This window comes from Nothobranchius furzeri, chromosome 16 (assembly GCF_043380555.1).
Source record: "Nothobranchius furzeri strain GRZ-AD chromosome 16, NfurGRZ-RIMD1, whole genome shotgun sequence".
NCBI classification, from domain to species: Eukaryota; Metazoa; Chordata; class Actinopteri; order Cyprinodontiformes; family Nothobranchiidae; genus Nothobranchius; species Nothobranchius furzeri.
Genome location: NC_091756.1, coordinates 49,020,360 through 49,047,103, shown reverse-complemented (window position 1 = coordinate 49,047,103; position 26,744 = coordinate 49,020,360). Strand labels below are relative to the sequence as shown.

At 45.5% G+C, this 26,744-nt stretch overlaps 1 protein-coding gene across 1 annotated transcript in view; it reads left to right on the top strand.

The window, feature by feature from the left end:
- The first annotated feature begins 2,239 nt into the window (after window positions 1–2,239).
- Window positions 2,240–26,744, top strand: part of LOC107387620 (thyroid hormone receptor alpha-B) — a 43,405-nt gene continuing 18,900 nt past the window's right edge. Inside the window, exons 1-5 of the mRNA XM_054749378.2 lie at window positions 2,240–2,514; window positions 18,298–18,359; window positions 23,436–23,536; window positions 24,163–24,310; window positions 24,429–24,634. Coding sequence (XP_054605353.1) covers window positions 2,459–2,514; window positions 18,298–18,359; window positions 23,436–23,536; window positions 24,163–24,310; window positions 24,429–24,634 — 573 coding nt within the window. The 5' untranslated portion in view covers window positions 2,240–2,458. The remainder of the gene's footprint in view (window positions 2,515–18,297; window positions 18,360–23,435; window positions 23,537–24,162; window positions 24,311–24,428; window positions 24,635–26,744) is intronic.

Below are 26,744 nucleotides of genomic sequence, written 5' to 3'. Positions count from 1 at the left end.
CGTAACGCGGTGTAGACACAACATGTGGTGGAGGTTTTATTCTGACTTCCACTGCAGCTTTTTTCTGTAAACCTGTTTCAGTAATAAGTGCTTAAGATACGTTCAGCCAGCTCTTCATGTTAGCAATCACTCCAGTCACACAGAAGCAGTTCATTGATTTATGTTTCTTCTTTGGTTGGCATAATGTGTCAATCTGGTCAGTAATTAGACGTCAGTGAGGTTGTCTGATCCTCCGTTCAATGCATCTGAACCCAAAACAAGACAAACAGCACACTTCAGGGACAGGGACGGGTGATTTACAGGTAACCAAACGTTGTCCACCTGAGAAGTTACAGTGTGGTGAGAGAAGAACGGTGTGTCCTGCATTTTACACATATACTCCTGTTTCAGCTGGGAAAGAGCACGTAGCTTGGTTTATTTTACTGACAATCATTCATTATAACACAAACTGTACTCGTGAATGGATTACAGTTACATTTAAACCACAAAATATTTCCCAAGCACAGCCACAGCTGCAGCTCTCCGCTCCCCACAGGGATGGGCCAAATGGTGAGATGTTAGTGTGTGATGATGGGACTTTATTTTGTAACTAAACACTGTCTCATGTAACTTCATAACCCTGGTTGGTTAATGTTTTTGATTTAAATAAGTGAACGATTCAAAAGCTAACTGCTAATTAAGTATTTGCAAAATATTTGCTATTTTTACTCAACTAAAGAAGCATCGGTTCTAGTTTTGGGATCTGAAAAAGATTTAGATTGTGTCATGTGTAATTAACAAAAAATATATACTTCTGAAAATTTTGATTCTGAAGGTAAAACTTCTTAATGGATAGTGGGTTATTGCTAGAGGGAGTTAGCACTAAGCGACTTTAGCTAAATGTCTGTAAATGTAGACTGAGATTTATCTCAGGTTGGTTAGCTGTGGTGGCCATCTGGGATCAGGCTAACTCCACAAGCTCATAAGTTGTAGATGTTCATCCAGTGAGAACAAGATCTGAGAGTGTTTCTGGTTCAGCGATTCATGGGGCATTCTACTAGCATAGAAATCTAGTAACAACTGATTAGCTCTGCAGGTCGGTCTAGCCACCCTCCATTGTAGCCTCACCAGGTCTGACAGTGGCCTGAACAGCTTTTGGAGAAAAACTACAATGATGGTGTCTCTGCAGGAATGGTGCTTGTTTGAAACATCGTTGGCATCAACTTTGGATTATTTAGACTTGGGCTTTTCTTTGAGAGATGAGCGGCTAGAGGTAGTTAAGTCATTTACTTGCCACCATTATTTTGTCCATCCATTCATTTCCAGCCGCTTATCTGGAATCGGGTCGCAGGGGCAGCAGCCTAAGCCGAGAGGTCCAGACTTCCCTCTTCCCAGCTTCTTGGCCCAGCTCCTCTGGGGGAATCCCAAGGCGTTCCCTGGCCAGCCGAGAGACATAGCCCTTCCAGCGTGTCCTGGGTCTTCCTTTAGGTCTCCTCCCAGTTGGACGTGCCTGGAAAACCTCACCAGTGAGGCGTCAAGGAGTCATCCTGACCAGATGCCTGAGACACCTCAACTATCTCCTCTCAACGTGGAAGAGCAGCGGGTCTACTCCGAGCCCCTCCCTTTCTGACCGAGCTTCTTACCCTATCTCTAAGGGAGAGCCCAGCAGCTACCCTGTGGAGAAAACTCATTTCAGCCGCTTGTATCCGTGATCTCATTCTTTCAGGCACTACCCAAAGCTCGTGACCATAGGTGAGGGTAGGAACGTAGATCGACCGATAAATTGAGAGCTTTGCCCTCAGGCTTATCTCTCTTCACAGTGACAGATCGGTGCAACGCCCGCATTACTGCAGATGCATCACCAATCCATCTGTCGATCTCACGCTCCAGCTTTTCCCCCGAGATACAAACTCCTCTACTTGAGGCAGGACCTCATCCCTGACCCGGAGAAGGCAGTCTACCCTTTTCTGACGCTCGGATTCAGAGTAGCTGATTCTCATCCCAGCTGCTTCTGATGAGAATCAGCTATTACTATGTCTTGATTCATTTTGAACAATGTAGATAGCCTAATTTTGTTTATTTTTATAACTAATTGTCCTTGAAGTGTCATGTTTTCACCTCGTTGTCTCGTCCCTCACTGTCTCCTGGTTTTGTGGTCTCTTCCAGGTTGGATTCTGTCCCTTCTGTCATCCCGCTGACGTCCACCTCCCACCCTGGCCGCAGGGCTGACAGACCGCCCTACCCCACCTCACTTGGAGACACCAGCACCTACAGCATCTGAATGCTCCACCTATAGGTCCATCATAAGGATCTCACAGGGGTTCCACCCCTCCCACCTCACCGTAACCGCCCAGGAGTCCCGGGGGCTCCGCCATATTTCGCTGACTGACCCCTCCCAACCAGCGAATGTCAAGTGTGCTTCTGAGGGCGGGGCTTGCCTCAGTCTCTCCTGATTGGCTGCTGGATGGAATTGAGGTGAATGGAACACATGCCCAAGGAGCAGGACTCTAACCCATCAGAGGGAGAAGAGAAACAGTGAGTTTAAAGTCTTCTGGACCTTGTTTCTCTGCTTTGCAACCCTTGGTGTGAGTTACGTCCTGTCTTTAAACTAACTTCTCATAATGTTGAACATCACTAAACTTAGAACTCAAAATTTTCTCTGTTTTTGCCAGAACAAAGCATTCTTGTCTCTTCAACTGTTTTCAGAGGTCTGTAGCTTCCCCAGGCTCCGGCGTTTCAGCCATCACTCTGGTTCTTGAGAGGCCGACCTCTTCAGGCTTGCCCGAGCACACACAAACATGGCCCTGTTTCAGCCCCTTCACATTAATGAAAACATAATATTAGTGGACTGGAGGCGCCCCCTCGTAGAGCCGTGAGGAAGGCAGTGGGGCCTCTGAATGGAAGGAACTTGTGTGGAAGGGTTATCAGTCAAAATCAGACCACTTTGGCTTCAAATAAGGATTTCCCTAAAATGAGTTAAATCTGGAAATACTTGAAGGTGTCAATCATGCTGTAAAGGGTCATTTCTACCAGGATGGCTGTGAGCTTTAAATTGTAAACCTGGAAGGGCTTTAGAAATCTGTGCAGTTGGTATTTTTACTAAAATTAACACTGCAGGAAGTTTATTTATCTTGCTGCAAAGTTTTTACTGCTAGAAAGATAAGAACCCTGCATTTTTGCATCATAGCCATCCAGTCTAAAAACAAACAGACATCTGTAGATTTCTTTCTTGAAACAAATCAAATCAGAGGATAGTGGTAGCCCTCGGGATTCGAAATGCGATAATTTCAGTGGATCTCTGACCCTGGGTATCATGATGATAATAAAAGCGGTTTGGGTTTATTAGCGTAGACGGACTGGCTGGGTGCCTGCGCTGTAATGCAGCATCATATTCCCCTCTGCTGTGTGAAGCTCGGATACATTCTCAGCTCACACGGACACCTGTCGGGGGATTACCGGCTCTCCCGGGGGGGAGGGATAGTTGGTTTCATGCTTTTGGAACTCAGTGCTTCACACTTTTCTTCTTTTGTCATGTTCAAGTGCAAACCGGCTCATTTTCTTCCCCAGCACCAGTCGTTTTCCAGCTGTAACACTCATTAGAGATAAGGAAGAGCCCAAAGCTGTAGGCTTCAGAAGTTTTAGAGGTGACTGTTTTCCTTTAGAGTGGTGTGTTCTGCAGGAATATGGTTTTATATTCATACAGGTTTTCTGAAATGATGCTTTGCTTTTTTCCCATAATTGTGAATAATTAGCTGTTTGACACCTAAACAAACAGATTTCACACCGTTTTCAACCCTATTTTTGAAGCTTTTTGAAGCTTCATGGAGAATTTACGTCACGTCGGATCACACCTTGCATCACTTCTCCTACTGTGCCTTCACACCTGATGTAAGACCACTTTCACTGAGCTGCAACAACAGCAGCAAAGACCTTTTAGTGTGTGGCTTTCATTTAGGCTCAAATAGTGCTTTTTAGTGCTTTGCATTTGCACAAGAGAGGATCACGCTTCATGGCCTTGATTGCTGGTATTTGTGCTGGTTTGGTTAACACATTTAAACCTAACTGTGAATAAAAGGAGGAAAAGAAACTATATTTTAATGTTTGATGCTTATTATCTTCTGCTTGAATTTTCATGTTTTTAGAATGAAATCTCATGTGAATATTTTACGGAAATGCACGACATAAACCAGTCAGAAAATGGTTGTTTCATATATTTCAAAGTGAATGAAAGCTGAATTTGTTACATTAATCTGTGTGTAATAGTTTGTAACTTAACAGATAAGACTCTTTGGTCTACAAATTAAACTTAGGTTTGATCTAAGTCTCAGTCCTTTTCCTACACCAGTAGTTTAAGTTGGTGATGTCATACATCTCAAGTTTAAACCCTAAAAAGTCACTTTAATCTCATCTTTCGTTTATTGTTGCATTAATTATACAATAAATCTTTAGTAGTTAAAGTGTAATTCTTTGTAAAAGATCATTCCTAAATGGTTTCAGTCCAGAAATCGAGCTAGCGGCTAGCTGGGTCACAGCTAAGGCCAAAGCAACAATCTCCTAACTTATTGTATAGGACCTTCAGGTTGCTAAACCTGGCAGAAATGTTGAGCTGCTTCCAAGATTAGATTTATTTCATAAATCTAAATATATAAAGGGTTTGTTTTAAGACAGCATCAGTTCTCTTTAGATTTAGTCTGCTCATATCCAAAACAAACTGTCAGGACTCAGGTATCTCCCGGCTGACCTTCGGACCACAACTCCCGACATGCCCCTCGTGGGGAGCTCCCAGCGTGCTCCTCGCGGGGATTCCCTCCACGTCACAGCCAAGCAAGGCTATATATGGAAGACGCCGTGACCGGCTTCTCATCTCAGTCATCGTTTCTTCCTCACAGAGAAATAATAAAACTGTTAAACGTCTCACCTTGTTCGTCTCCTTCATCCAGTCTGATCAGCCTGACAGGATGACTGAGATCCGAGTAGATTCGACGGAGATCGATCGTCTCCGCCACGAGAACGTGCAGCTGCGTTCCATGGTAGATCAGCTCAACACCAAGGTGAACTCCTTGTCCGACCACACCCTGCGTCTATCCACGGCTCTCACGGCTCTCCAACAACAGGCAAACGATCAGCAGCAACAGATCGCTGCACTCCAGCAGCCAACCCGCTCTGCTCCTAGGGAGGAGCCCCACGTCAGCCTGCCGGAGAGGTGGAACGGGGAGACGGGGAGCCCCAATGGTCTGCTCGCCACGTTGGACATGCAGTTCGAGTGCCAACCTGGACGCTACCCATCTGCGCGCTCCCGAGTGGCGCATCTCACCTCCCTGCTCTCCGGATGCGCCGCGGAGTGGGCTGCTGCGCTTTACAATTCCAAATCCCCTGCCTGCAACGACTATGCTGCGTTTGTGTCCGCTCTCCGGAAGACCTTTGTTCCCCCCAGCAGCGAAGTGGGAGCAGAGACACGCCTTCTCAAACTCCGCCAGCGAGAACGCTCGGTGTGCGCTTATGCGTCGGAGTTTCGCACCATCTCCGCCAAGCTGCAGTGGAATGACTCCGCTCTGTGGGCCGCCTTCCTGGAGGGGCTGGCACCCTACATCCGTGATGAGTTGGCGGGAAGGGAGCTGCCTCAGACCCTGGATGAGGTGGTTGATCTGGCGCTGCGCATCGACCAGCGGGTTCTGGTTCGACCCAAGTTATCCACGCGTCCACCCACGACGCCGGTGCCTCGCCCTCGTTCACCCACGCCAGCTCCTGTACCCATGCTGGCGGAGGAGCCCATGCAGCTCGGCCACCTTCCCCCCGAGGAGAGACAACGACGGTGGCGCGAGGGCCTCTGTGCCTACTGTGGCTCTCCCGACCACCGACGCCTGGACTGCCCGCTACGATCGGGAAACGGGGGGCCCCACTGAGTATTGGGGTCGCTCAGTCTGGGTCTTCTTCTACCCCTGTCGCTACTAACCGTCTCCTTATTCCTGTCACCCTCCTCCATGGTGAGGCCTCACTCCACGTAAACGCATTGGTGGACTCGGGGGCCGCGGACAATTTCATGGACCTAGATCTGGCAAAACGCCTACGGATCCCCCTACAGCCCCTGGAGAGAGTTATACCAGTGACCTCGGTGGACGGTAGGCCTCTCCAACCCTACCCAGTCCGAGACTGAACCCAGTCACTCCGTATGATCACCCAAGGCCACCAGGAGACCCTCCATTTCCTGGTCATTTCTGCTCCCTCTTCTCCTCTAATCCTGGGGTTCCCCTGGCTCCGTCTCCACGACCCTCATATTTCCTGGTCCCAGAACCGCCTGCTGGGCTGGGGGACCTCGTGCCAGACCCACCTCGTTCCTCCTCCATCCTCGGTGGGTCTTCCGGACGGGGGCCCCGGCTCCACCGTGCCCCACCTGCCGCTGCCCTATCGGGACCTGGCCGCGGTGTTCGACAAGCGGCGCGCCACCTCCCTGCCACCTCACCGGCCATATGATATGGAGATCAAGCTGCTACCTGGAACCAGTCCTCCCCGCGAGCGCCTTTTCTCTCTCTCGCGCCTCCAGAGACCAAAGCGATGGAAGAATACATCGCCCAGGCCCTCCAGCAGGGGTTCATCCGACCCTCCTCCTCTCCGGGTGCCGCTGGCTTCTTCTTCGTGAAGAAAAAGGAAGGCGATCTTCGCCCCTGCATAGACTATCGGGGTCTGAACAAGATCACGGTCAAGGATCGCCATCCTCTGCCGCTCCTCACTACCGCTCTGGATGCCATCTCCCAGGCACGGATCTTTACGAAACTGGATCTCCGGAGCGCCTACAATCTGGTCCGTATAAAGGCCGGGGATGAGTGGAAGACCGCGTTCATAACACCCACCGGCCACTGGGAGTACCTGGTTATGCCCTTCGGACTATGCAATAGCCCTGCTGTCTTCCAACGTCTCATTAATGATGTCCTCCGCGACATGCTGGGACGGTGGGTGTTCGCCTATCTGGACGATATACTGATCTACTCCAAATCCGAGGCCGAACACATCCATCATGCTCGCGCCGTCCTGACCCGGCTCCTGGACCACAACCTGTACTGTAAACCCGAGAAATGCTCCTTCCATCAGCAGTCCATATCCTTCCTGGGCTACATGATCTCGGACGAAGGGATTACCATGGACCCTCAGAAAATCCAGGCGGTGAAGGACTGGCCCTTGCCAACCAGCCTGAAACAACTGCAGAGTTTTCTGGGTTTCTGTAACTTTTACCACCGTTTTATAAAGAACTATAGCACCCTCGTAGCCCCTCTCACCTCTCTCACTCGACCAGGCTCCCCTGGCCAGCTGTTTCGTCTAACTCCCGACGCCATTCGGGCCTTCCGCCACCTGGTCACCCGCTTTACCTCGGCCCCGATCCTCCGCCATCCAGATCCTGCTGTTCCCTTTGTGGTCGAGGTCGACGCCTCTGACGTCGGCGCCATCCTGTCTCAAGGCGGGCCCGACGACAGGCTCCATCCCTGCGCCTACTTCTCCAGGAAGTTTTCCACCACCCAGCAGAAGTACGGTGTGGGCGACCGTGAGTTACTGGCCATAAAATGGGCATTGGAGGAATGGAGGCAGTGGCTTCTGGGCACCACTCGGCCTTTCACGATCTGGACTGACCATCAGAACCTGACCCACATTAAATCTGCCAAGCAGCTTAACCCTCGCCAGGCTCGCTGGGCCCTCTTCTTTGAACCCTACGACTTCCATCTCGCCTACCGCCCGGGAGCCAAGAACCAGAAGGCGGACGCCCTCTCCCGCCAATTCACCCACTCCACGCCCTCGTCCGAGCCAGCGCCAATCCTCCCGGAACACCGCTTCCTGGGCCAACTGAGGTGGCCGTTGGAGGAAGCTATCCAGAATGCCCTCCGGGACGACCCCACGCCTCCAGAGACCCCCGCGGGTCGCCTCTATGTCCCCACGGCCTGTCGCAGCGAGGCGTTGTCCTGGGCCCACTCATCACGCCTGTCTGGCCACGCTGGTTTCTCCAGAACTCTTAAATTCCTCCAGCGAGCCCTCTGGTGGCCAGGCATGGCGAGGGATGTGAAAGAATACACCAGCGCCTGTGACGTCTGTGCCCGCTCCAAGAACCCCAACCAGGCCTCGGCTGGTGCCCTCCGACCTCTTCCGGTGCCCAGCCGCCCCTGGTCCCACGTGGGGCTGGACTTCGTCACGGGTCTCCCGCCGGTCAATAACCTCAACACTGTCATGACGGTTACGGACCTCTTTTCCAAGTCTGTCCATTTCATCGCCCTTCCGGGTCTCCCCTCAGCCCAACGCACAGCGGAACTGTTCCTGGAGAACGTGGTGCGCCTCCACGGGTTCCCAGTCGACGTGGTCTCGGATCGGGGGCCCCAGTTCACGGCCCGGTTCTGGAAAGCTTTCTGTTGGCTGATGGGAGCATCGGTCAGTCTATCTTCAGGCTACCACCCGCAGACCAATGGCCAGACGGAGCGGGCTAACCAACAGCTGGGCCGGTACCTTCGTTGTTTTGTCTCGGCTCAACCCTCGCAGTGGCCTAAATACCTCCTCTGGGCAGAGCTGTCCCACAATCTTCACACCTCATCTGCCACTCGGCTGTCCCCTTTCGAGGTCTGCTATGGCTTCCAGCCCCCGGTCTTTGCCCACCAAGAACCCGAGGTCGCCGTTCCGGCAGCGGAAGCCATGGTGAGACGCTGCAAGAGCGCCTGGATCAAAGCACGAGCCTCCATAACCAGAGCTAACACCAGCTATGCTCACCAGCATCTCCGTCGACACCGTCCTGGTCCCTCCTATGCTCCTGGGGACAAGGTCTGGGTGTCCACGGCTGACCTCCGGGTCCGTGCCGGATCCAAGAAACTCGCCCCTCGGTTCCTCGGCCCATACCCCATCCAAAGGGTCATCAACCCGGTCACGTACCGGTTGCGGCTGCCGGCTACTCTCCGCATCCATCCCACCTTCCATACCTCCCGGCTCAAGCCCTACGTGGAGTCCTCCCTTCTCCCGCCTCCGGCTCCGGCGCCGCCTCCTGCCCGCTTCCTCGACGGTGAGCCTATCTACACCGTCCGGCGCATCCTGGACGCTCGCCGCAGGGGTCGGGGCTGGCAGTATCTGGTGGACTGGAAGGACTATGGCCCCGAGGAACGCTCCTGGGAGCTGGCTCGGTCCATCCTGGACCCTTCCCTGATCTCTGACTTCTGGGTCCGCCGGGGTCGCGCTGGGACTTCTGGAGCCGTCCCTGGACCGGGGGGTCCTGTCAGGACTCAGGTTTCTCCCGGCTGACCTTCGGACCACAACTCCCGTCATGCCCCTCATGGGGAGCTCCCAGCGTGCTCCTCGCGGGGATTCCCTCCACGTCACAGCCAAGCAAGGCTATATATGGAAGACACCGTGACCGGCTTCTCATCTCAGTCATCGTTTCTTCCTCACAGAGAAATAATAAAACTGTTAAACGTCTCACCTTGTTCGTCTCCTTCATCCAGTCTGATCAGCCTGACACAAACAACATAACAAACTGTATCACAAGATGTCTTTAGCAGAAATAATAAATCCTCCTGACAGATGTGACCCCTGGAGGCATCACAAGGGCCACATGTTGCTGTTGGTGATATTTACATTTGTAAATAACCATGCCCCGTGAAAGGCATGTGGTGTGAAGGTTTCTAAAAAAAATTATGAAGGTTTTAGGGGATGGAGCAAAGTTAAGATGGTGTCTATTGACTTTGTTCTTAGCCAGTGATTGGACAAACGGCACTGAAAACACTGGCATTACCACTGGAATAGATTTTTTGTCACATGTATTCAAATTACTTACTTTCTCAACCATTGCAACACTGTTTCCATTACTGATAAGCAAACAGTGTGTTACTCTAATTCTAAAGCTAGGGCTGTTGAAGCTGCCATCATCTGACAGGAAGCTAAAGGCGCAGATGTTTACATCCAAGTGCATCACGGCCAGAGAATAACGAGGAGGGCGTGGCCGCTGGACTTTCCATATAAGGAAGATCCGCTCACCGCTTATTCATTCCTCGTCACAATCTCCCATCTTTCCAGATCATCCTCCAGTCATCCACTTGTTACTTCCTTGTCTGAACCAACTGTCCTGTTGTAGTGTCGTTTTTTAGGATGTTTATGTAAAGATAAACTGCTTCTAGAGTATGAGCAATAGAAATGCTAATAAAACGCAACAATCTACTTTTCCTGTTTGTAGTTCCATTTTTTAGGTGCCCATGTTTTTTTTTTCAGTTGTTCAGTTTTAACATAAAAAGTGAGACATACATTTTATCATGTTCATGTCTACTTTCTAGTCATTTATAGTAAATGCAGTAAGTTCTACCAAGAGGGGAGGGGGGGCATCTTTTCTTTCGTCATCTTTTTAAGTAACTCAATAGTTACTTTTCCTGGTAATTAGTCAGTTTTAAAAGACTCCATTACTAATTCTGTTTTTGAAGAATTACTTAGTAACTATAACTAACTACTTTTTCAGAGTCACTTGCCTAACACCGGTCCTAACTGGATTCAGTTTAGCTGTTATCAGTCCTGCTGGAGGTAAAAGCTGAACAGAGCCTGTTGTGGTTAGCGTGATTCTAAATGCAAAACCCTGGGATTTAACCTCTTGGTTATTTGGAGTCTTTTCATTTAGTTTGTGAGCTTTCCCAGTGATCCATGTTAGATTAATTGGAGGTGTTAAATTAGCCATAAGTGTGAGAATTCACGGTCGTGTGGCTTTCTGTGTCAGTGCTGTGATGGACTTGTTCAGGGTGAAATCAGCCTCTGACTCTCCTAGGATCCTGAAAGCATCATGTGGATGATGGGTGGATGGGTTTAAGCCAACATTTCAAGCTTTCAGACCAACATTAATAGATAGCATCCTGGTGCGTCTTCAGTTCTTATTCAGGATTATGACCTATTCCCAGGCTTTTATCTAATATGGTTGCGATTTAACTGGAAATGATAAAAAAGGACAAAAGCAAGAACATATTTTCTAATTCAATGATCTGGGAACCTTAACATTAGAGATTATTTCCTTTTATCTTCTGATATAAAATCTAATGAACAAATAAAATCCTGGACTTAAAAGATCTCCAGATCCACTTGAATGAGGAGGAGACCCACCTAAATGCTGGTGCATAATGTCTAAATTTAGCCTTTTAGCCTGAGTGGAGGACGTCTGAAGCTGTTCAGCTCCGTGTTCATTGTGTGTGGCTTACAGTAAATCGGTGTACTGAGGGAGTTGTCCTGCTTTCACTCTGTGGCCTGTTATATCCCCCTCAAGCTCAGCCTGTAATTTAGATGGTGGCGGGACACATGAGGGAACAAAGTGTCCATTAGCGCTGGATGTATGGGCCGGGACAGACTCAGCTGTGGGGCAGCAGCATACGGGCGCAACAATAGATGACTGTAGCACTCCAAACATAGGACAAGGGGGCCTCGTTCAGACACGACAGTGGATATAATTCTGCTTTGTCCTTGTCTGTTTGTAGGCCGAGTAGGAGCTGCTAGAGATGTGTTGTAACTTATTGTTCCTTTGAGTTTGGTTGTTGCTCAATAAAAGTATTTGAGCATTTAACTGAGGAAGATTCAGGGAAAACCAGATGTGATGTAAGCAGGGATGCTCCGATCCGATTGTGTGTTTGGAAATTAGTCGATTTTCTAAAGATCGGAAATCAGGTGAAAAGATCGGATTTAACCTTAAAAAGAAACAAACAAATATGTTTTTGTTCATCACGAGATAGAGATTTTCAAAGGGAACAACAATGGCGCAATGATCTCAACAAGTATACATCAGTATTAATTGTTTCTTTGAAGAAAACAACATCATTACCTCTCACAATTTAGGCAGCGATTCAGACTTTTTCTTTTAATTGGCCAGACTCTTTATCTTAATTAGTTTTGTTCACATTTGTTTTAAAAAAAATAAAATCCTGTTTTTATTTGATCTCTAATTGCAAGTTTTTTTCTTTCTATTTTCTTAATTCCATATCTTATTTTCAGCCACAATAAAATCGAAATAGTTTTGTATGGGATTTTCATAAAATGGTGACACATTTTTTTTATCTTTTTTTTTATTATTTTATCTTCTTTTTTTCTGTCGTCATTAAAATCAAAGCTTTGTGATGTGACTGGAGGCTGATGTGTGCCTACATTAACTTGTCCTTGTGAAACTCTGACCACCAAGCTGCCGTAAACAAGCATCAAACAAAAGATTTTTAATCAAAGATCTTTGTGAAGATACTTGGAGTCACCAGATGAATTGATGTTGTCCTAATTAGAATGAACTTTAAACGTCTGGGAACACCTTTGAAGTTTAGTTATACCATTTTTAGCTTGAACCAGCGAGCTGCGTATTTGAGACCTGTACTTTAAGGTTTTTCTTCTTCCCTGTGTTGCATTCCCTACTTTTAGCTGACCCTCATGCTGTCCCTGTTCATACAAACGCCTCAGATTTACTCAGAGAGCATAGTTCCTGTTCCAACACACATCCACACTCAGGTGAGATTATCCTACAGCTTGGGTTCCATTTATTATTCTCTGGATGAGAAATTATATTTGCCGTAATGTTCTATAATCAGATTTTTTTTTCTTCTGGATGTTAAATAGCAACAACACGATTATTGATTGGTAGATGCAGCATCTGATGTCCATCACTAAAAAGAGTTGTCCTGCCTAAAGGCAGCAGGTTGCTCATTTTCTCAACTATTTTACTTTCTGTGGAGCTTTGAAAGGTGTAACAAACTTTGAAATCATAACATGGTTTTTGTGAACTAGTTTACAAACTGCTTTTGTATTCCTCCCTCCAGAGAGTCTTTGTTGTTCACATGCAGATGTTTTAAACACTCTCCTGAGGAGCTGCTGTGATCTTGGGATCTGATTTGAAGGTTCGTTGTAGTTTAAAGAGACCTTCTCAGATTTGTTTTCCTTCCTTCACTCCTTGTTTGGTGAATTTGGCTCTCAGTTTCTTTGCCTCGCTTCCAAATGGCGGATCAATATTCTGAATTCAATCCTTGAGTCCTAATTAAGTCACCAGACTATGTTCCGGTGTGTGTAGGATGGCAGAAAGCACCACAGACTGCTGGAATACGGGCAGAGATGCAGACTGCTCTTGAGTAGGTCACCAGGCTAAACATAGCATGGGTAGTGAAGGCATCAGGGTGAAAGAGAGGCAGAAACAGAGATGCACGGGGGCGGAGCTCCAGCTTCCAGCTGCAGCTCAGCTAGAGCTGCTCCTCTGCTCTACAGATTTTACTGATTCACTGTGTCATCTGCTCAGAACTGTTTGTTTAGCTCATATTGCTGTTTCTTCTTTTAGTTCAGTGCTGCACAAGCCTTTTGTTTTACATCGGGGTTCTGCTTCAGTGTGTGTGTGTGTGTGTGTGTGTGTGTGTGTGTGTGTGTTACAGAGGAGGTAAAGTGTGTGTGAGAGACCTTAGCTTGTGTTTGCTGGATGTTAATGTGTGTTGCAGTCCCGTCAGACAGGAGCTGGGAACTGTACAGCCCTCTGAGGTCTGTGCATGTGCAGCACATGATGTGCATAATATTAATTATGCATGATGTTTTTACTCAGGAACTGAAGTTCCTGTGTGCTCCAGGAGGCCACACACCCACCAGCTGGATGAGATGATTTCACTCTCTCTTTTCTTTCTTTGCTTCACTTCTTTTTGCCCCCAATTATGTTTGTAATTTGGGTTTCCTCTGAAACTTTTCCACAATATGTCAGCTTTATTCTTTTTTAAGGTGCTATGTTGGGTTTGATCAGACTTTAATCGGGAGGATTAGAGCTGAAGCTCATTCCGAGGGTGGTCAACGCGGGCCTTTTCTCTGCTTGTTGTGCCATTGTATAACAAACAGCTCAGAGGAGGGAAAACAAACTTCAGCATCCTGGATTTTTACCTGGCGGGTTTTCCTCCGTGATACAGAGCTGTAGTGGTGATGTTTTCTTCTTTCCCTGCACGCTGTCACGCCGCTGACATTCCGATGAATGTCGCCTCCAGTGCATGTCAGGTGGAAGATGCCCGGCACAGATAATACACTAGCGTTTTCCCGCCATGACAGCTTTCACTCTCAGAGCAAATGGAATATTTCTGTCGAGTTGGGAGACGGGTTTCCTTCCTCGTCGGGTGCAGCTAAGAAGTGTTGATTCAGTTTGCATCTTTCATCCTCCCACATCCCACCATTCATCATTATCTCCATCCGCAGAGTTTTATTAAGATGCTACAAACACAACAGTCTTAACAAATCAAGCTGTAACTCTATAGGTTGTTTAAAAGCTTCATTTAATTCTGTTAATCCATCTTGTGGATTCTGAAAAGGGCAAAGGGAGCCATAGGCAGGAATGAGGCTGTGTTGTAATTAAAGGTAGAGTTACACGTGAAGGGCAGTTTAAGTTGGCATTAGAGCTCAATTACAGCAACTTGTGAACTTAACAAGCAATTAAATTGTTATGTTTCCCACAGGATCGAACAGCGTTCACTTAGGTGAACAAGGCCCGGGGCGTGCTCAGGAACAAGGGTATTAGACGTGTCCTTCATCCTTCAAGGCCAAACATCAGGATTAGCAGTTTATTTCTGTTAATTAACAGGACAAACTGTAGGAAAAATGTTTTTAAATCAAATATAATGTATTTTCCGGACTATAAGTCACACTTTTTTTCATAGTCTGGCTGGTCCTGCGACTTGTATACCAAATTATGTATACTGCGCTGCTGCGGACCGGCTCCGGGCCAGGAATAAACTCCTTGTCACGTTTAGGAGCAGTAGGTTAGGACCCAAGATGCAGAACCCAGGATGACTCGAGGCAGGAGTGGATATGTAAAGTAAAAATCCTTTATTTTGAGGAAGAACAAAAATAAAGCCAAATGGCACGGAGCCAAAATCCAAAAATCCAGAGAGTCAAAACACACAAGAGGAACGAGCAGACTGACAGAACAAATAACGCTGACAAACAACAATGGACCGACAAGAACAAATGAGACAAGGAGAGCTTATATAGACAGGGAGGAGCAATTAGGGAAACAGGAAGCAGGTGTGCGGAGTGAGCTGCTGGAGGAAAGGCAGGTGACAACAATTATCTGGATGGGGAAGAGAACCAGTGGAGGGCAGATTAACCTGACACTATGGCCCTGTCCACACGTAGCCGGGGATCTGCCAAAACGTAGATATTTTTCTACGTTTTGGCCTGTCATCCACACAAAAACGGAGTTTTTTCACACGAAAACGGATCTTTTTAAAAACTCCGGCCAAAGTGAAGATCTGCGTTTTCTCCGTTTTGGGAGTCTGCGTGTGGACAGACAAAACCAGAGTTTTATGGTCCGCAACGTCACTTTCCGCGACAAAAAATGCTGACATCACGTGTTCGACCTGTGTTTACACTAGCCGACAGCATGGAAGCCCTCAGAGCTGCGCTCGCTTTATCAATTGTCCAAGCGCTTTTTGCTTGTTTGCTTTTGCAAGTGGAATTACTGCTACTTGCGGAAGACCACAGACGAAGGACGAGGTTAAGACCGGGGGAAGTACTGCCGCCTACAGGTCTGGCATGTCCTTAACAACGTATTTATCCGGGTACGTGTGGACAGAGTTTGTTTTTAAAACGCGGTGGTGTAGATGCAAGTTTTTGGAGGGGCGGATATTCGTTTTTAAAAAAACCGGCTACGTGTGGACTAGGCCTATATAAAACACAAAACTAAACCTAAAGACTAAGGGAAGAACTCACACAAACACATACACATACTGACACACAAATTCATACACACATACAATGAACTGGGGAACAAGAGGCTGGGGCTACAACTTAAGACACACAACAGAGATGCAGACAAAGGACACATGAGGGTGCTATGAGACCCAAAAGGGGAATCTAAAGAGGGATGGAGGACATGAGGAGACACATGGGGAAGACACAGACACAGACCATGACACTCCTCTGCCCCGCCATCACCTGCTGGAGCCTGTGGCGAGCTGCTGTGAGCCGGGCGGCTTCGACCCAGGAATGAGCTCCCCTGTCCCGCTGGGAGGGTTTCAAACACCGCCTTCACCTGCTGCAGCCTGTGCCGGGGTGCTGCGGGCCGGCCCAGGAATGAGCTCTCTCCGCCTGCTAGGAGAGTTTGAAACACCGCCATCCTCTGCTGGAGACCGTGGCTCGCTGCTGTGCCTTGATTGTTTATTCTGTTATTGTCACCGGTACTTGTCTTGCAGTGTGAAACACTTGGTCTCAGAGTTTGTAAGAAAAATAACAAAATTTCCCCCGAAATGCGACTTATAGTCCAGTGCGACTTATATATGTTTTTTTCTTCTTCATTATACATTTTATGACTGGTACGGCTTATACTCCGGAAAATACGGTAGTTCATATTTTAGACTAGTGGTTTTGAATTTGTAGAGTGGGAATGGATTAGTTTAGGAAAATCATGTAAGCCAGTAATAAAAACTATATAAAAACACCAATTCATTAGATTTCCATATTTTATTAGGTAAGGCGTTATTATTATCACTTATTAATAAGTTTTTTTGAGTGATAGAAATTTGACATATAATATGTGCACCGTATAACTTTAGTCATTAAATGAGTAAAAACTGACACCAATAATTTCTGATAATACATGTTAAGGCCAGTACCAGCTGGAAATATCGAGCATCCCTAAAGATTAATATTTTAAAATATTTGTATTTTTATTATTTTTATTATTATTAGAGATGTTCAATATTTGCATTTTTTACAAAAATCGGATCTCTTAATTTATGATACCAATATAAACCAATACCATTATAAGCACCCCCTCCCTTAAAAAAGTTATTTCAGGTATCTAACGTCACATATCTCCTTTCATACATACTTAAACTTTTAATATTATCTGCACAAAATATGACAACTACTTAGTATTAATGTGATAACTACATGTATTTCAACCTGACACTCAGATATGTCATATTGTGACTTTTTGAAGAATAAAGAGTTTGATAAATAATATGTGCATGGTTTGTAAAGGCTGTCATTAAGAGAGTAAAAACCAATACAGATGATTTCTGATGTTACATCTTAATGCCAACATTATCAGTTTAACATTTCACTGCAACAACCCACGCTGTGTGACAATTACAAACTATCTTGAGATTTAACAAATTAAAACATGTTGTCAGCTTACAGCTTTGCTGATTCACACAGTTGTTCTATTTGTAGGAATGAAATAAATAAATTGGTTATTTTTTATTGGTTATGTTGAAGCCGTGTTGGAAAGTCAAGCGTTCTCAGTGAGAAGCCTGAGTCTTACTAACCGAGCCCCCGAGGGGTCATCCTTTCATCTGTTAGTGAAACTCATAATGGGATGCTTTATCACAGAGCACTTGTAAAAGGAGGTCCGAGTTTGCGGTCGGAGCTGAACCGTGTATCTGTGGTGCTAATGGAGTCCCGTTCCCTCTGCAGCCGTTCACGATAAGGCTCGCGTGGGTCCAGCTGCACCCTGAGCATCGTAAACGCCTCTGACACTCAGCGACTCGGTCACATGCGGAACCACAACCTCCTCCATCCCTGTGCTGTAACGATTCCCCTCTGAGCCAGTCTTTTTCAGAAAGCCTCTGATTCGTCTGTGTGGTTTCAGGTGTGTCTCTGCTGAGTGCAGGTCCCTGTTGTGTCTCTTCTGTGTTGTCGTGAGGATGTTCCCAGGTGTAATCGTGTCATTGGAGTGCTTTTGCAGGCTTGTTTGTGTGTTTCCAGCTGGGCATTTTCCTAACAATGAATTTAGTTAGAGAAAGTTGTGACAAGGAAAGCTTTTCCTGCTAAAATGCACCCAATTACTTCAATAAAAGCCTCTTTATGTGTGACAGATGCTTCATATGTTCTTGCTTCATTCTTCCCTGTATGAATGGTGACTAATCTGACTCCCATTTCTTTACATTATTTAGGCACCAGATGGTTTGTACGCAACAGGACACTTAAAGATGGCAGACATGTTTTTTTATTCTCATTCGGCCATATTCATTTATGAAGCACCTTTCGTTGCAAACATGGTGCCCATGTGACTGACTGATGCTGGAAGTAGGAATCACTATGTCACACTAATTCATGCACTTTTGCGTTTGCACCTGGTATTGAAAAGAATGATGTTTTCCTTCCTTTTAACGCTGTCATGAAGGACTTGTCAAATCCTTCCTTGTAAACAGCAGCTCTTGGTGTTAGCCTTATAAAGCCAAATGAGTCAAAAATGATCTGAAAGTGAATTCCTTGTAGTCCAAACGCTCTAATCTGAATTCCCCAGAGGTTCTCTGTTGAGTTGTGACCCTCAGAGAGCCTTGAAACCTTTATCAAAACTCTCTGTCTCTCTTTTTTGTCTCTTTTGTTTTCCTTTAGGTGGCTCGATGGCCCAAAAAGGAAGAGGAAGAATAGCCAATGTTCGATGAAGAATATGACTGGTGAGTATTTGTTGAACTGTATTTTGATAAAGAGAATTTCCAATAAAAAACAGCTCTAAAGGGGCAGAGACAGAAGACATGGTTCTGAGTTGTTGCTGAAGGCAGAAGATTTCAGGGTCCCCATACCTCAACATTAGAGAATAAAAGCTCTTTGAGTGCAGGTAACTACTCATCTTTGAAAATTGCTCTTGGAGGATTTTGCGGAGGACACCTGACTGATTCATTTTTAAATTCTCAGAAAGCCTTTAGAAAAGCTGCCAGGCGGTGGGTCTAAGCTGTTGACTGGCTGCTCAGAGGACGGTTGGGTGGTAGATGTTTAAATGCCACTCTGTGTACTTTATTCTTTCAAGGAGAAAAGAACGAAAGAAAACTTCAGCAATCGATAAACACAAAGCCCTCTGCTTTTGTGTCAGATGATGATCATTGTGGATCCAAAGCCCCACCAGCGAGAGAATAAAGCTGAACACAGAAAGATAAAGACTTTAAAAACAACACAGCATCACCAGTACCATCATAAAATCCTCTGAGATGTTGATTTAGTCGGACTGTGTTGCAGATGATGTTTTTCTCTCCCAGCCTGCCTTTTTGAATCACTGCTGGAGATTTATACCATATACTTCCTGCAATGTTCAGTTTTAAATGGGAACCTATTGGAATGTCATTCTTATGGGCATAACTGTCAAGAAATGGACAATAAACATTGAAGATGCCATAATTGTGTTGTAAGCTAATAAATATGAACTCATTCACTGCCAATGACGACTAAAGTCGTCATTTGCATTTTTTTACTGTTTGAGCATCGGAACGAGCCCCCCGCGCTGAGAGAACAAACATCTCAGCCCTGAAGCCGATCTCCATCCGCATACGTCACAGATCACATGATCAGGAAGCAACACATCCATGTGTTAGGAGATCGTTTTGGGCCGTTCCTGTAAAAAAAAGTGAGGCGCGAACCGGAAAAGCGTCTGCCGATCACAATTCGACAGCGGATTATGAAAGAACGGATAACGCTCAAAACACGCGGACTCTTCCTGATGTAAGAGGCGAGTCTCCTCTTTGTTTTGGTTGTTTTGGCATCGACATCATGCTAGCTCGCAACGTTCTTTGACTCTTAAAAAAACTGTAAAAACGGTGAGAAACGCTGGCAGCGAAGGCCGTTAGTGATCAGGAAACGGCTGGCAGTGAATGAGTTAACACACATGTTTCCAAATCCTTGTAGTAAAACATAGAGGGTGATGTAGCGTTGGATCATAATTAAGTAAACCAGTGATACTATTCTGCTTCAAAGGAAACAATTCATGCTATTTTAAATCTTTGAGAGCAAAGGTAGGCACAACATATATTTCTGTGTGCACTATAGAGATGCCATTTATCTTAAATACAAGTTATTTTTGTCAGCCTGAATTTATACCTGGAAATAAAACGGTCTGTTTCAGTGAAGCTCCGCCCTCGCCTACTGTGACAAAACACCCCCACAACAGCGTCTTAGGCTATGCTGCTGTTGTGTTGGCCTTGGTAGTCCCGTGGTTTAGGTGCCTGCCTTTTGATGTGGGTTTGACTCTCTGTGGTGTGGACAGTTATTTATTTAGCCAGCTGAAGCAGATTTCATTAATTTTTTTTGGGGGGGGGGGGGGGTATTTATAATTTTCTGCTAAATATTTTGTGTCTCTAAAGATCTTTGAATTTAGTCTTTTCCAAGCAGCATTTTAGTTGATTTACTCGGGTGATGGACTCACACTGGCTAAATAAACAAGAAAGTGGGGGGGAAAACAGATTAGTTCTTGTATTTTAAACAGCTTTCCCAATAAGGGGTTGAAAACATCATACATGTAGCTATAAGGAAGTAAAAAGGTTACTGCTGCAATCGGGAGGCGAACTGGTGTAAAACAGCATGTTGGTCAGTCACTCTAACCGCTAGGCTACTAAGTCTGTTCGCCTAAGACGCATGTCCTATGCTGGCCATTAAATGTGTCTTTGTGGACGGGACTCGTGGTTTTTACAGCGGTGTTTTAATTGTCCCCAATGCAGAAGTCATTTGTCAGAACATCCGCTCTGGTACCGGTGGAGGTTTAAAGCAGTCACATTCTCAACTGCAGCATGAAATCAGCCGTTTGTAACTAGGAGAACTCAGGCATCAGTGAGCGTCTTCCAGGGGAGGTGGGTTCCAAGTCAATGCCTGATGACGCACTTGGGCTACTTTCTCCTGGATGCAGGCATAACGTTAAGCTAATTTCTCATGAGGAATGACAACAACACATGGCAAAAAGCTCAAAAAAGTTTATTTTTATTATATGTATATTATATATATTTATAAGTTTGTACTAGGTTATATATAACCTAATTGAATTAATATGCAATTTAATTAATAAGTAAAAAATGAATGCATTTAAAATGAATTCCAGTAACAAAGTTTATTTCTTGTTGCAAATAGAAAGCAGGAAAGAAGGGGCTATGATTTTATTTATTTATTTAGCTGCCTGCTTTTATCAGACACTGTGCTGCAGGAGCTTGAAGTTGGAAAAACTTTTATTTCACAGTAAAGGCTCAAGTTATTCCTTTCAAAAAGGAAGTTATGAAAGTTATTCCTTTCATAAAGTTCTAGGTGGGAATGGGAACAGAGGACAGTGCCCAGTTTGCATTCCCCCCTAATGTCCTGGGTGTTTACAGTCTCAGATATCAAATCACCGAGCTGTTTTCATGTAAAGACCTCAGAGAGACATCCCAGAGACTCCTTTAGTAACCCGATCCGTGCTGTTTCGATCTGCACGCTTCCATGAGACAAAGAAAAAAATAAGAAAACAGTTGTCGTGTCGGGAAATTTGTGAAAACAAAACATTTCTCCCGCCTGCGACATTAGGACGATCCTGTTCTTCTTCGTGGGCTTTGTTGGTGGCTGGTTTCTTTTTGCAGGGAGGAAAGGGCAGCCGGATCCAGAGAGCTGCAGTAGTATTGATTTGGGGCTTGGCTTCTGAAGCAGCTCTCGGGGATCCGCCTGCTGCTGCTTCTCTCGTGGCCTCATCTTTACCCTCTTCTCTCAGGTCCTCCCACTTTATTCTATTATTTTCATTTTTAAATTAAACTCTTGTTGTAACTGCTGTTATCTGCATGAGCTCAGCAGCTTCCCGATGGTATTATCAAAATCAATTTGGCTAAAATGTCGCTTGTGCCCCCTCGGCTCTCTGCTCTTCTGTTCTCTGTTTCCCACCATCATCTTTAGCACTGCCCCTCCTCCTCCTCCTCCTCCTCCTCTAAAATCTGTAACAAAGCCAAAAAGCTGAGCCCAACAGTCACCGCCAGTCACAGCTCTCACTGCGCCTCACTTTTACACAGTTTAGTCAAAGATAATCAGATGAAAATGTACAAACTTCTCATATTCTCTCTCTAACAGCTGCAGAAACTGTAACATGCATCATCATTATGACTTTTGACACAATCTTACATTTATTTCAATAAATCTGCATTTCTCTGTTACTCCCATCCTGCTGTAATCTGAAACTCCATTTTCTGCTGCAGGATCTCTCGCTCTTATTTCTGTTGCTGCATGCTTTAAATAGTTTTTACTTATTCATCCCTCTTATCATTGTGTGGTGGATAGTAAATACAACCTCCAAATAAGTGTTTCTCCCTGTTTTTAGCACCATGCTTTTTCTACACGTATAAAGCATTTGCGCTCAAACTCCCACACACACTTTATTTGTGACTTGCAGTGAACCATCTCCTCTCCTCCTCTCCCAGCTCCTTAGCTACATATATGTCTGTAAATCTGCCATTTCCTGTGTCTCTGAGCAAACTCCCTGGTTCTCACTGATCTCACGGGCCGTCTAGAAGTAGAAACAAACGTTCTGCTCCCCCATTCAAGGCAGAGGAAACACTACAGGGCTAAGTCCTGTCAGCCAGCGCTTTCACCTAAAAACATGACCAACAGTCCAATAGGAAGTACCTTTTTTATGTTTCTTGACATTTTAAAAGACTTGGAGTATGTTTAGGATCTTATAATTTCAGAGGAGTAATTAGAAAGGTTTGAAGACACACGGCTGTCATTCACATGCCAGAGGTTTCACCTATTCTGATTCCGACTGCCTAATTTAGGTGGTTGCCTCTGCAGATACCGATCATTGAGAGTTGCTGTTAATCATTTATAGGGCCAGCGTCTATATTTAGACACTTCCACTCACATCATAAATTATGTCGCTGTTACTTTTCACGGACTCTTAGCATTGCAGTTTTCACCTCACCTAGCATCAGACATCAAGCTAATCCCAGTTAGCACCATGGCATCATTCGACCAATCAGCACAAGTCTGTGACGCGCCAAACGTCAGTGTGTCTGCAGAACTGGAAAACTCTTGTGATATATTCTGTTATAGTCTACAGTGATAAAATGTGCTAGAGTACTCTAAAGTGTCTTATGAAGTTCTGCTTTATTCCCATCTGACGACATCCAGCATCACAGATGTCTGTGGTTTTTCAGTGAGCATCGCCACGCCTGCTGCAGAAGGATCTACACAAACAGTTTGTTTCGTTTCCTCTTCCAGACCCGAGGAACCGCGCAGGACCAAATATCAGGAATGTTAGTGGTTCCCCTCAGTGAGAAACTAAAGGTGTTGCCCTGCAGGTTTTCCTGCGGTGGATTGTGAATGTCAGATTTGAAGGGTGTGATTTTAATCAGAGCAGGAAATGATCCAGATTTACCTGTAAGTGAATTTGTGTTGGTGATAGATTGATCACGAGTCCGGCTGATCTGACAATAGTTATTAGACAGAAAAATAAACATTTACATTTCCATGCAGCAGAAACCGATTTCTCTCAGGTGCTTTAACTCCAAATCTATAAATGAGCAAACAAGAAATTATGTCTTGACAGCAGCTTCAGGCTCAGCACGAAGGATCAAAGACATAAAGATTGGTTACCATGGTAACTGACTCCGAGAGGCGATGCCGCAGAAACCAAGTCAGAATTTAACTTTCCGCTGTTTCTGGAAGAAAAGCTAATTGTGTCAGTCGGACATTTCCATTGAGTAGACCACATGTTTCCCACAATGCTTTGCCTTTACACTCCGCCGCTTCCTGTTTTTCAGGGTACATCCCCAGCTACCTCGAAAAGGATGAGCCATGTGTGGTCTGTGGTGACAAAGCCACTGGTTACCACTACCGCTGCATTACCTGCGAGGGCTGCAAGGTACACTACAAGATTCAATCAGATCATAAACCGCGTCTGACATGAAGCAGAGTACACACTCTTACGCATCTGACAAGGGCTTTGAACACACACACACACTACACAGTCAGTGTTTTCATGTTCCATCTGTTCATGCTGACACATGCCCATTTGTCATGTTGAAGCAGAACAAAAGAGATCAGGGTTAGGATTAAGGAAGGATGATGTATTTGACCAAAATACCTAAAAAGTAATTTTATTGTCCCTCAGGAAGAGAATACTTTTCGATATCACATTAATAATGATCCCATTTGACCCCTTTGGCTCCTGTACTTTTGTTTTGTTCACTCAAAGATCAAGAAGTGGGACTTACTAGTTCGACTGCTGTTGACCTATTCCCAACAGCTTCTGTGAGAGGGTTTACAGAAGTTGAATGCAGCAGCACTGCAGATTGTTCCTGTCCTCACCAAGCTGCTAGACGATGAGTTGGACTTGACGTTTTCATTTGAACGTGTCCTTTTCTCGTCCTTCATCCCTTTCATTCCTGCCTCTGCTGTTTTGCTTTTGCCATCCTCTGCATGTCACTGACTGTCACTCTGCCTGAAGCAGCCATTCATCGCTGTCTCTGCTCCTCATTCTGCCTGCAGGGTTTCTTTCGTAGGACCATTCAGAAGAACCTCCACCCCTCCTACTCGTGTAAGTACGATGGCTGCTGCATCATCGACAAGATCACCCGCAACCAGTGCCAGCTGTGCCGCTTTAAGAAGTGCATCGCCGTGGGCATGGCCATGGACTGTGAGTGATGCACGCCATCAAATACATCTAAAAAATGTCAGATAAAGGAGTGTTACTATCAACAATAAGGTTTGTGTTGAGCTCAATGACACACGCGTGCTGTTTGTTTGTTTCTAAGTGGTGCTGGACGACTCAAAGCGGGTGGCTAAGCGGAGACTGATCGAGGAGAACAGAGAGAAACGCAAAAAGGAGGAAATGGTGAAAACCCTTCAGAGCCGTCCGGAACCAACTGTGGACGAGTGGGACCTGATTCACCATGTGACGGAGGCCCATCGGCACACCAACGCTCAGGGTGCACAGTGGAAACAGAAACGCAAATTCCTGGTAAGATCCAGCAGGGAAAATAAATGAGGATTAAATCCATCATCTCGTGATTTTATCTGGAAAAGCTCGGCTTTTAATTGCGTTTCTGCTACTGTCCCTGTCTGTGTTTGACAGCCTGCTGTCATGCTGTAGCGGGTTTTTTTTTTTTCAGTTAAATCTTTCTGGGCTTTTAACCAATTCTGTTAATGGGTTCGATTCACTCCTCGTCTGTGTTTACACTTAAATTTGTTTTCCTGTCATTCTTTTTTCTTTTCTGACTCTTAATGTCCTCCATCAGACTCCTCACTTCTTTGACCGTCTGCTTTCTGTAAGCTTCTTTATCTCAGCCAAAACAAATCCTCCATCATGATCTGTCATCTGCAAGTTGGCAAACAGAAACACACACACACACACACAGACTCATTTTTCCTGCAGCTCTCACATGTATCCTGCTCCGTCCTATCAGGGTCATACGGATATTAACCTCATGTTTGGGCTCAGAATAATCTGAAATGTTTCCACCTGTAAACCGTTTTAACTCAATCCCTCACAGCTAATTCTGACCTTCAGAATAAGCTGGTTTAAGTCCTTCAAGATGATCTGCCGATTCAGATACGTGCATTATTTTTGTTAACAGCACAGACTTGCAGAAAACACACCATAAAGCACATTAAACATCATGAAATCAACACCTTTTCTGCAGATGATCACAGTGCAGGGAGACAGTTCATTTACATAGATCATTGAGTTTGTCACATCGTGTTTGCAAACAGATGTCTTAATAGCAGCAGTTTAGTTTACAAATGCTGTGTTAAACAAAAATCGATATGTGTCAATGCTCTTTACTGATCTGGAAGTCTCTAGTTTATAGGAATTCATCTTTAATTCCACTTAGTCTACACTATAAATAGAAACTGCTCCTGCAGTTTAATATGTCTTAAATCTTCACTAGTGCTAAAATCAGAGATCTTAAACCTGCATGAAATATATCCCGGTGGTAACATCCACCCAACCAAAGCAGTTGATATAACCGTGCTTCCCTAGGAACGTTTGCTAGTTGGCAGGGGTGGGGCGGGAGCGATTGTTGGAGGCAAATGTTTGAATTACACTTGTTCAACCCTAACCAAAGACCATTTTGGATACATGCTGCTGTCTTTCTCCTTGCTTCTTAACCTGTGAACTGAAAAAAATTACATGTGATCTTGAAATCCTCCGGTGGTTTTGTGGCGGCACCAGCTGCATGCAAATCATTCACTGGCCATGCACATGTGAAGCACTCCTGGTGGGAAGGGAGGCGCCGGCTGACGTTGTGGGAATCATGCTTGTGCATCTGGTTAATACCCTCGTTAGAGGTTAGGTTAGTCATCCAGGGAGAGAGCGTGGAGGAGTGTCGCTGCTAGGGATGTCCCGTTCCGATATTGATACTGGAAGTCATTCAATATCGGCCCTAAAACAGAGTATCGGATTTTATCGGACTCCATCAAAACTCTCCAATATCAGTAGTCATTCAGGTTCACATTTTTCCAACCAATGGTTAAAAAATTGTAATTTTTCTTTCATACTTACTGTTATTGGCTCTTCTCCGATTGAGTAATATCACTTGATCAAGCCTTTCATACATTCCACATTATGAAATAGGTACAAGTATGTATGATTTTGTATCGGACTAATATCGGTATCAGTCAATACTGAAGGCTGCAATATCGATATCATATCGGAAGTGAAAAAGTTGTATCGGGACATCCCTCGTCACTGCTTCTCCTCGTAAGCTGGATTTTCCAGAAGGAACTACTCAGAGCAACTCGGACCGATGCAGCTCGGCCCGACCTCAATTTGCAAGGGCACAGCTCGGTATTTTTCCTCTACTTTCTCCCCTTTTTTAGTCCCCGCTCCGTTGAGGTACCTGGCAAGACTAAGTCAGGCCGGCATCGTGATTCTGGCCACTAATGGGGGCGGAGTCACTGGTTGCTCCAGAGTTTTTTGCTTTCTGTTTCACTGCCTGCAGCCATTTCCTGGTTCAGAGCCTGACAGTAGCTATAAAACTGAACAGGATGCCCAGCAACACCACCATGTTTCAGCTAAGTTGTGTTTCTGTGGAGCGTACAGGTTACGTTACACTGTTTACTGATCC